The 9549-nt window shown below is 62.0% G+C and overlaps 1 protein-coding gene across 1 annotated transcript in view; it reads left to right on the top strand.

Annotated features, from left to right (window-relative positions):
* Positions 1-2127: 2127 nt before the first annotated feature.
* Positions 2128-9549, top strand: part of MDGA2 (MAM domain containing glycosylphosphatidylinositol anchor 2) — a 256870-nt gene continuing 249448 nt past the window's right edge. Inside the window, 1 exon segment of the mRNA XM_050335716.1 lies at positions 2128-2314. Coding sequence (XP_050191673.1) covers positions 2242-2314 — 73 coding nt within the window. The 5' untranslated portion in view covers positions 2128-2241.

Here is a 9549-nt window from a genome sequence, read left to right as displayed (position 1 = left end):
GCAGCCAGAGGCAGTGGAGTGTCTGGAACAGCACAAAACGTTGTGTCCCTTGAGGGGGACACGGTATTTTGAGCACAGTCCCAGTGCAATGTCAGCTCCAGCTGGCAGAGGGTTGGGAATGGGCTCCAGGCTGTGCTGAGTGCCAGCCTGAGCTCTGGGGGCACGGGGATTGCACAGAGAAGTGCTGTGCCCACCCTTCCTTCCACCTCCCGTGTTCTCACCGGGTTGGGAAGAGGGAATTTGCCCCCTTGCATCCACCAGTGTATTTCCAAGTGATGGATTGTGTGCTCTGAGCCCTTTGGGGCCTGTCCCCAGTGGCCAGGAGAGCACTGGAAGCATCCAAGCCTTGTTAAGAGTGTCCTGCCTCGTGCCAGGGGGGTCACAAGAAACCCTGACAGTGCAATTGTTCCTTCCAGAGCACGTCCCTTTTCCCTGGCCTGGAGCACTAATCCTTAATTGCTGCAGGCAGAGGAGGGAGCTGAGTGTAGCTGTGGCCAAGGTGTCCATGGGTTTGGGGTAATCCTTGCAAAAAACAAGGAAAAAAGGGAGAGGACAGGGGCAGTCACTTCCCAAAAAATCCCTGGCTTGCTTAGGGAAAGCAGAGGCAAGAGACCTTCACCAGCACAAATCCCTTGAACCCAAAATGTAGGGCCACAGGCAGCTTGGGAAGGTGCTGGGCGCCGGTGAGGGGTCTCAAATACTTGATGGGGGGCAAACATCACTGAAGGGGGGAATGCCCAGTGAAACCCCATTGTTTGAGGTGGCTCAGCTGCCTGGGACACACAGTGCCCTTTGTGCCCCTCTCTGTGCCACCCCAGTCACTGCAGGGTGTGGGAGCCCCCAGGCTGGGACTGTCCCTATCCCAGGGCCCCGGGACACTCAGCCTCGAGCCAGCACGGGGTTTTTGGGCAGTGGAGGGCGGGACAGCGGCGCTGCTGCCCCCGGCACCCACGGGGGTGTGACCAGCGGTGCAGGGCACGGCTGGGGGGCGGTCTGAGCCCGGGGGTGCCCCCAGAGCCGGGCAGGAAGGGAGCGGGGTGGGATGGCGGGCACCGAGGGGGAGGCAGCGGGGTCACGGTCCGGGACCTGGCATCAGGAATCGCAGCGCGGAGGCGCAGGCCGGGATGTGCGGGAGCTGCGCGGGCCGGACCCCCCGGCAGCGGGGAGCGGAGCGCGGAGCCAGCGCGGGCTCAGGGCGCCCCTCACCGTCCGCCCCGCACCGCCCCGCGCATCCCGCGGCACGGCGGGACCCCCCACCCACCCCAGGGCAGCGTGGGTCGCACCGCTTCGCGCATCCCGGCTCCGCGCGGGACACGGCGCTCCGCACATCCCGGGACAGGGCGGGATGCACCGCCCCGCGCATCCCGGGGCTGGGAGGGTCACAGCGCTCCGCGCATCCCGGAGCGGAGCGGGACGCCCCGCGCCCATCCCAGCCCGGCAGCCCTGCGGCCCTGCGCGCCCGCTGGCGCTGCTGGAGCCGCGGGGACCCGGGGGGGCGGCGGCAGCGGCGGCGGCGGCGAAGGAGGAGGAGGAGGCGGAGGAAGGCGCGCAGCAGCGACAGCCACGCAGCTTTGACGTCGGCGGGCTGCGGCTGCCGGCCCCGCACGTATCAGCACAACGTGACGGCCCCGCCGCGCTCCGCTCGCAGCGCCCGCACCCTGCGCGCATCCCGCGGGGAGCCCCGCGCAGCCCCCGCCGCCCCCCGCCATGGGCGCGGCGCCGCAGCCGCGCTGAGACACAGCGAGAGGGGCCGCCCCGCAGCGCCGCAGCCCGCGGACCTCCCCGCGCCCCCCGCCGGCCCCGAGCCCTGCGCACCATGCGGGGGCCGCGGCGCTGCGGGGGCCTCTGATGGCCGCGGGGCTCCGGCGGCTGCGGCGGCCCCGCGCGGCGCTCGGCGGGCCCGGGAGGCGGCGGCGGCGGCGGCCGCAGCCCTGAGGGTGCGGGGGCTGCCGCGGGCACGGGCCGGTGCTGCCCCGAGCGGGGCTCGCTCTGCGCTGCGGGAGGAGGAGGAGGAGGAGGAGGCGGAGGCGGAGGAGGAAGGCGGAGGAGGAGGAGGGGGAGCAGGAGGAGGAGGGAGGAGGAGGAGGAGGAGGAGGACCGGCGCGGTGCCCGCCGCCTGCCCCCGCCGCCCTGCCTGCGCGGGCGTGCGCGGCTCGGCCGCAGCGGAGCGCGGGGCTCCGGCGGGCGCTGCGCGGCCCCCCCCCGCCCCGCCGGGCTGGATATGTGGATGCTCACGTGAAGATGGATGTGGCCATCGGGCTGCTGGGGCTGCTGACGGTTCTGCTGGAGGGCAGCTCCGGCCAAGGGGTGTACGGTGAGTGCGGGGCGCCGCGTGACCTTGTCGCGACTGTCGCCGGGGCGGAAGGGCGGGAGGCGGCGGAGGGTGGGGGGACAGCGCTGAGCGCCGCGGGAGCCGGCGGAGGCAGCGCGGGGGCAGCGGCGTTGCCATGAAACGCTGACATTTCACGGCGAAAACCGGGGAGGGGGGGCACGTTCGGGGGCTGCAGCCGGTGCCGCCGCCGCCGCCGCGGGGATGCTCCGCGCCCGCGGAGCGCCCGGGGCCGCCGCGCTTGTCACCGGCGGCGCTACTGCCCGTGGCCGCGGAGCCACGGGCGGGGGAGAAGCCGCCGCAAACTTCCCGGGGCTCCGCCGGGGGCGCGCCGGCCCCGCGGGCGGCTCCGCACCTCCATCCTCGCCCCCCCATCCCCGCTCTCCTCATCCCCGCTCTCCCCATCCCCACTCTCTCCATCCTCTCTCTCCTCATACCCTGTCTCCTCATCCCCGCTCTCCTCATGCTCTCTCTCCTCATCCCAGCTCCCCCATTCCCGCTCTCCCCATCCACGCTCTCCCAATACCCGCACTCCCCATCCCTGCTCTCCCGGCCCCGCTTCCCCCCGGCCGTGACTTGCACAACACCGGCGGCATCGCCTGCCCCGCTCGTGTCACACGGTCCTGGGCGGCTGAGCGGGGTCCGCGGGTCTTGTTGCTTCTCCCCCTCCCTCCCTCGCTCGCCCTGGAGTTGGCTCCGCTTGGCGATGCCCGGACCGAGCCGGGCGTTCCGCGGGGCTGCGCGCCGAGGATGCTGCTCGGTGCGCTGGTCCCGGCTGGTCCTGGCTGTGCCTCGGCCGCCGTGATGCCTTGGTGCCGGCGATGTCCCTGCCCCGGTGATGCCCAGGTTCTGTGGATGCTCCGGCCGCGGTGTGGCCGGTCCCGCTGATGCCGCGGCCGTGGTGATGCTTCGGTCCCGGTCCCGGTGTTGCCCCGGTTCTAACGATGTCCCGGTTCTGGTGATGCCCGATTCTGGTGATGCCCCGGTTGTGGCGGTGCACCCCCCGCGGTGATGCCCCTGCCCCACTGATGCCCCGGTCCCGGTGATGCCCCTGCCCCAGTGATGCCCCGGTCCCGGTGATGCCCCGGCCCCATGGATGCCCCGGTCCCGGTTGAGTCCCGACCCCACTGATGCCCCGGTTCTGGTGGTGCCCCGGCTGTGTCGATGCCCCGTTCCCGGCGGTGCCCCGGCCCAGGGGGGGTTATGTAAGCGGGGCTGGGGCGGGTGCGGTGCTGCCGGCAGCTCTGACACTCGGGGCTGGGGAGACTTCACGAATTCGCCCGTAAGCGCTTGGTGTGACACCCGCTCCCCCGAGCCCCTGCGCTCCGCCGCTCCCAGATTTGCTTCCCACCCGCTTCTAGAGACGTACACCTCCCTTCTTTTCCCTTAATTTTGCGAAATTTCGACGCGCTTGAAGATGTCTGAGGGGCTCTGCTCGCTGGTGAATGACTGCCGCGCGGGTCTCGGCGCTGGCAGTGCCAGGGCTCGCTGCCTTTCCCAACACACAGGCACATATTGTTGGATGCTCTGGAATAGCAGTGCCGTGGTGAATAGGAGAGGGCTTGTTCGGGAAGAGCGTGGTGGGGGCCTGGAGGAAAGGGAGCTCTGGCCGCGGACTGAGCCCCGGATCGATGTCACACGCGGATTTGTAGTAAGACTTGGGTTCGGCGGTGCTGCCTTTGCATCCTGGGCGATGTGACGCCTTATTTAGGTTAAGGACGAGGAGGGAAGGGCTGGTGAGAGCCGGAGGGGGGAGGGGGAGTGTTGTGAAGTCAGTCATGTGTGGCTGCTCTGTGTCGGAAAGCGCTTCCATGGGAATTCGCCGTGTCTTCACTGACTCCCGAAGGTCGGCTGGAGAATGTGGGCAGCGCTCTGCCAAAAAACGCCGAGCCCAGGGGCCACCTGAAGCCCCCGAGGAGCCTGAGCAGAGCCCCAGGGCCATTTTGGGAAGGCAGGGTTTGAAGGTGGCCCCCTGGACCCTGGAGGGGGGCTCAGCCCTCTTTGCTTTGGCCAAACAGGTTTGTGGGATTTGAGCGAGTTTTCTGTCCTTTTTTTTTTTTTTTTTTCTTTTTAAGATTCCAAGCTCCTCACAGCTCTGCTCCTGCCGTGGTGCAGTCAGGGAGATTTCTGCCTGGTTAACCCATTTGTTGCCTGGTTTTGTGTCCCTGCTGTGAGTGGACCCTCTGAAAGGAAGGTGTTTCTCTGGCTGGCAAGGGGAAGGAGCACATTTCCATGTCCATCCATCCTCCCCGTGCCCTGCCCCTGTTCCCAGCCCCGCACGGGGAACTCGATGGATCCCTCAGACCCATCCTTCAGGCTCTGCTGCTCCAAGTTCTCTCCAGTTCCTCCCGTGGAGCTTGTGTCTCATCCCACGGGAGGACCTGAGCCCTGGCACGGATCTCCCTGGTGATGGGCCCTGCCCAGGCTGCTTTCCAGCCCTGCCTGCCGTGGATTCTCCGAGGATGTGCCACTGCTGGAGGTGTAGGGAAGGGCCACTGAGCTGGCACAGCGCCTGGCACGGCAGCACAGCTGCACTTGGGAGCTGCTCTGCTGCCTTGAAATGCAAAATGAGCCACGTTTGCTTATTCTGAGGCCACATAAAAATCCAAATTAATGTGCCATGGTGTCTGGCTGCACGTCCCATCGTTCACCTCCCTCTGTTCCTGCTGAACAGGAGAGCTGGGGTGAAAAAGCCACTCACAAAGCTGATCCTGAGGGGAAACTGAGGCAAAGCACTGGGAACCTGGCAATCCTGAGGGGCACGTCGGGGATGGAACCAGGGCAGGGCCCACCATCCCCCTCTCTGTGCTTCCTCATGGGATGGGGGGAGAGCAGAGCTGCTCAGATCCCTGGGGAGACACACAATTCCTCAGCTCTGCCTTGCCCAGCTTGTTTTCTTGGCACAACAACCCAGAACAACTCGAGGGCTGCAGGGCTGCACTTTCCCTCCCCTTGCCATTATGCATGACTTGCTCTGTTAATAAAGCAGAAAATGTAGGTATTGAGGACATGATGGCTCTCCTTTCACCCAGCCTCCAACTGCCAGAGCACAAACGGCTCAGGGAGGAGCCTGAGTGGGCACAGAGGGGTTTGAGCAGCCAAGAGGCAGCTCAGCAGAAACAGGGGAGTTTTGGGAGAGTGGAGAGCGGATTTCTGTGCCTGGTGCTGCACTGCCCCATCCCGGGGGATCACTGGGCATTCGGGGTGCAGGTGGTGTGCCCAGGCTCCAACCTTGTGCCCCGTGGAGTGAGGAGCAGTTAGGGAATGCCTGGATGTGAGCCTGGAGAGCTGGGAGCAGCTGTGGTGCCCGCTGGGTGAGATGTTGCTGCTGTGGGGGGCTCACAGGGCTGTGTGACCCAGCACCCAGAGCAGCCCCCTCAGTGACCCAGGGCCCACCAGGGCACGTTTTGCTCACTCCTTGCAGAGCTTTTAGTTATTGTCCCATGATTTCAGCTGGAACGAAGCAGGGCAGCTCCAGAGGAGGAGTTTACCATGTATGGGAACACCAGGTGTGTTGGAGTGTGTGACGGTTCATCCCACTGTGCGCCCCCCAGGCCGCGTTTTAGACCAACCCCTGGAGCAAAAAGTGCTGGAAATCCCCCCTGCAGCTGTGGAGAACCTCGGGATGGCCATGAATACCTCCAGAAATCGCAGCTGGAATGAGCACTGGCCGTTCTCAGAGGGTTCTGCACCAAGAAGTGTCGGGAGAAGCCCCCAGGGCCACGGCAACGGCGAGGCTTCTCTTTGCTGGTGCAAAGCTACGTGGAAGTGAAGGACTGGATGCGTTAAATTCCAGAGAGATCGCCCTGCTTCCTCCTGCCGAGCCCCAAATGTTACCTAACAGCCTCAAGACGGACTGCGGTCGTAGGTTTTATCAGGAAAACGGCTTGGAATCGGGGAAACCCAAAGCCTGGAGCTGCCCCTTCCCGCCCGGACCGGGGGCTGATGGAACCCTCCGTGTCCCCGGGGAGGTGGAGCAGGGTCAGGACGCGCCGGGAAGGATCTTCCACGGCCTCCGGCTGCCTCTCTGGAACGCCGGGGATTATTTAGCGGCGCTCCGCTCCCGGCGGGGATTAAGGACCGCTGGCTCTGGAGCTGGGAGGGTCTGCTCTGACCTGCCCTTCCCCCGGCGCTGCCCCGGGGGAACGAGCGGCTTGGAAGGATGGACAGGAGGGCTGAAAAGCGAAACCGCTTCGAGGAAGAGCTTTTTCACCTTTCAGGAAGGGTTTTAGGCCGGGGTTCTGCCGGCCGGGGAAGCCTCTGGATCACCAGCCCCCAACGCGCGGGGATTTTCGTGGAGAGGAGGGCATTTCCATGGATGTGATTTCCATGGAGGAGGCACTGCTGGCCTCGCTGGGTGTGAATGCAGGCGTTGTGTGGGCCGGTTTAACCCCGCACAATCCCGGACATTGTGCCAGGCAAGCGCAGCAGCCCTGGGAACAGGGGAGGAATTATGCGGAGCCGGGAGCTCCTCCACCGCCTGCTCCAGGAGCTCCCGCGGGAGCCAAGGGATCCTTGGGAGTTTTAACTCTTCACTGAGCCCTGCAGAGGGATCTCCCGCTCCCTCTCATCCCGGGGATGTTTGCACTGGGATTTCAGAGGGACTTCAGCTTGAGAAGCCAACCCTGGGAGCGCGAGGAGCTGGGGAACATCCGCTGTGGATTTTATGGACAGCCAAGGATTGGGATGGGCTCTGCTCCCGAGGTCCTGGTTGTGCCGTAGGTAAGGGGCTGGAATCCCAGAACAGAGGCTCTGGCAGCTGCTGCTCTGTGCGGTTTTAGGGCTGGTTGTGATGGTTTGGGGTTTAGGGTGCAAATCTCGGCTTGAATCCTAAGAGTGCTCAGTAAATGTGTAGGAGATGATGGGGTTTAACCCGGGCTGCTCCATGCAGAGACTTCCATGAGCTTCAGTGCATCCTGGGCCGTGTTGGACAGCTCCAGGAATGCTCCTGGCATGCCTGCCTGCTCTGCTGGAGCAGCACATCTCACCCTGATGCATCTCCTGCTCCACATGTGGCCTTCGAGTCCACAGGAGGGAGATCTGGAGGGAATGTGGTGGTGAGGAACAAGTCCTTAAACTCCTGAAGTGAAAGCTCTGAGGGCCCAGAAGAGCCAAGTGCAGTTTAATTAGAATCAGCCTGATGAAGTGCTGGGGAGGAAGGAAAGAGAAATTATTAAAATTCACTTCTGTTTTCCACGTTCCTCAAATATATTCCGGGATCTCCTTCAGTGAAGGGATGATCTGATCCCTGCCAGCCTATATATCCATGTATATATATATGTGTATTCTTATATATATATATAGGTGTATTCTTGCTTTCTATCCCCTTCCTCCACTGGAAAAATCCCTTTTGGATGGGAGGCACCCAGCAGGATGCAGATTCCAGCAGGGAGGATGTTGCTTTCCTCCCCCTGCCAGCACCAGGATCCTGCCACTCTCCCTTGGATGGGCTCAGGGACGTAACTTGTTACTTAAACCATGTTTTTTATACATGGAATTACTTTTTTTTTTTTTTTTTGGTGATTAGAAGGGGATTCTGAGAGCAGCTTTGTGAGGGAAGGCAGCTCTGATGTTCCCCATGACCCAGGTCTGACCCACAATCCCATCCCTTCAGTTTTTTTTTTTTTTTTTGCTTTCTCTTTTTATAGCCCCTCTTTCCAATTTCGAGTTCTGTCTGGATCCAGATGAATTATTTCCTGCCATCTCCATAAATAATGTCCTCACTAAATATAGCTGGGCATGGAGAGCAGGCAGTTTGCTGCTCTCAGACACATTTTGAAGCTCTTCTGGAAGGAGAACTTTCTTCCAAGATGTTGGAAGCAGCCTGGGAGCAGAGTGGCCGTGAGGTACCTCCTTCCAGGAGAGCTTCTGGCTCCCATGGGAGGTTGAAGGACCGAGAAGTCGCCTTGAAGTTCCTCCCAGGCTCACATCAGGTTGGATCTCAGGACAAGGCTCTTCCCCCAGAGGGTGGTTGGCACTGAACAGGCTCCCCAGGGCAGTGGGCACAGCCCCAAGGCTGCCAGAGCTCCAGGAGGGTTTGGACAACACTCTGAGGTGAAAGCTGAGTGTCCCTGGAGCACCAGCCTGGGATCCCTCATCCCTCAGGAGTGTGGAACCGCCGGGATTTGATTCCTGACATGTTTCACTGACTAATTCTGGCTGGTGGCCCACGGGTCTGGGAGATAGGGATCAAAGAGACAGGGAGATAAAAGCCTGACTGAGCAGATGGATGAGCAATCCTCCCGTTTTTGCAGGGATGCTTCATTCCAGAGGAGGAGTCTGTGCCTGCTCCATCCATGTGTGTGTTTGTATCCCAGCACAGCTTCCCTGCAGGAATCCACAGCCTGGGAACACCTGGATTAAGATCCTGGAATTCAGTCTCAGGAGCTGCTCTAGGACAGGGTTTAGCCTGGAATTCAGTCCCAGGAGCTGCTTTAGGACAGGATTTAGACTGCAATTCTGTCCCCTCACCTGATGAGTGAAATCCCCACCCTGTTCACGAGCTGCACCTGCTCTAGCAGAGTTTAGATGCAGGAAAAGATAATTATCCCAATTTGGTGCAGCTGGAGCCCCCCTCCCCAGCTGCCCTGAGCCCCCTCATTAGCTCAGTGCCCAATCAGAGCTGCTCCCACTCCCCCTTTCTTGCCCCCACACCTGGAATTAATTGTGACCATCCCTTAAAGCTCAGCCAGGGGAGGGGGGTGTTTTTTTCTTCCCCAAGGAGCAGCTTTGGAAGGAGCAGGGAGGTTGTGAGGCTCCAGTTGTTCTGCTTTTCCAAAAGTAAGTTTTCCTTCTTTCATTCCAATAATCCATTTGCCTGAGGGGGGAAGAAAAGGTGTGTTTGGGGAAGCAGTGTTTTGTGGGAATCAATTAAAATGGGGGCAGGGAGGGGGTTTCTTGGTTGGGGGGGCTCAGTTTTTTTGGGGGGGATCTTCACTGAAGGTCCTGGAGGAGTTTTGTGATGTTCTGGTCCTGTTTGTGCCTCTGGGCTTGTTCTGCTGCTGCTGCTCCAGGTTATCCCAGGGGTGCTTGGACTGAATTCCAAGGGGGAAGAGAGAAAAATGTGCTTTGAGGAGCTCTGAGTGCCTGGGCTGAGCTCCCTGAGGTGGAACCTCTTGCAGGGGGGAGTCCAGGGGGGGTTGGAGTGAGTTGTGACTTCCAAAAGTTGCAGGAGCTCTCCCAGGTCATCAGAGTGTTTGGAAAAAATGGGAATGTGCTGG

This window comes from Myiozetetes cayanensis, unplaced genomic scaffold, assembly GCF_022539395.1.
Source record: "Myiozetetes cayanensis isolate MyiCay16 unplaced genomic scaffold, myiCay2020 scf6-25, whole genome shotgun sequence".
Lineage (NCBI taxonomy): Eukaryota > Metazoa > Chordata > Aves > Passeriformes > Tyrannidae > Myiozetetes > Myiozetetes cayanensis.
The sequence above is the reverse complement of the archived record's forward strand: the minus strand, read 5'-3'. Positions and strand labels throughout refer to the sequence as shown.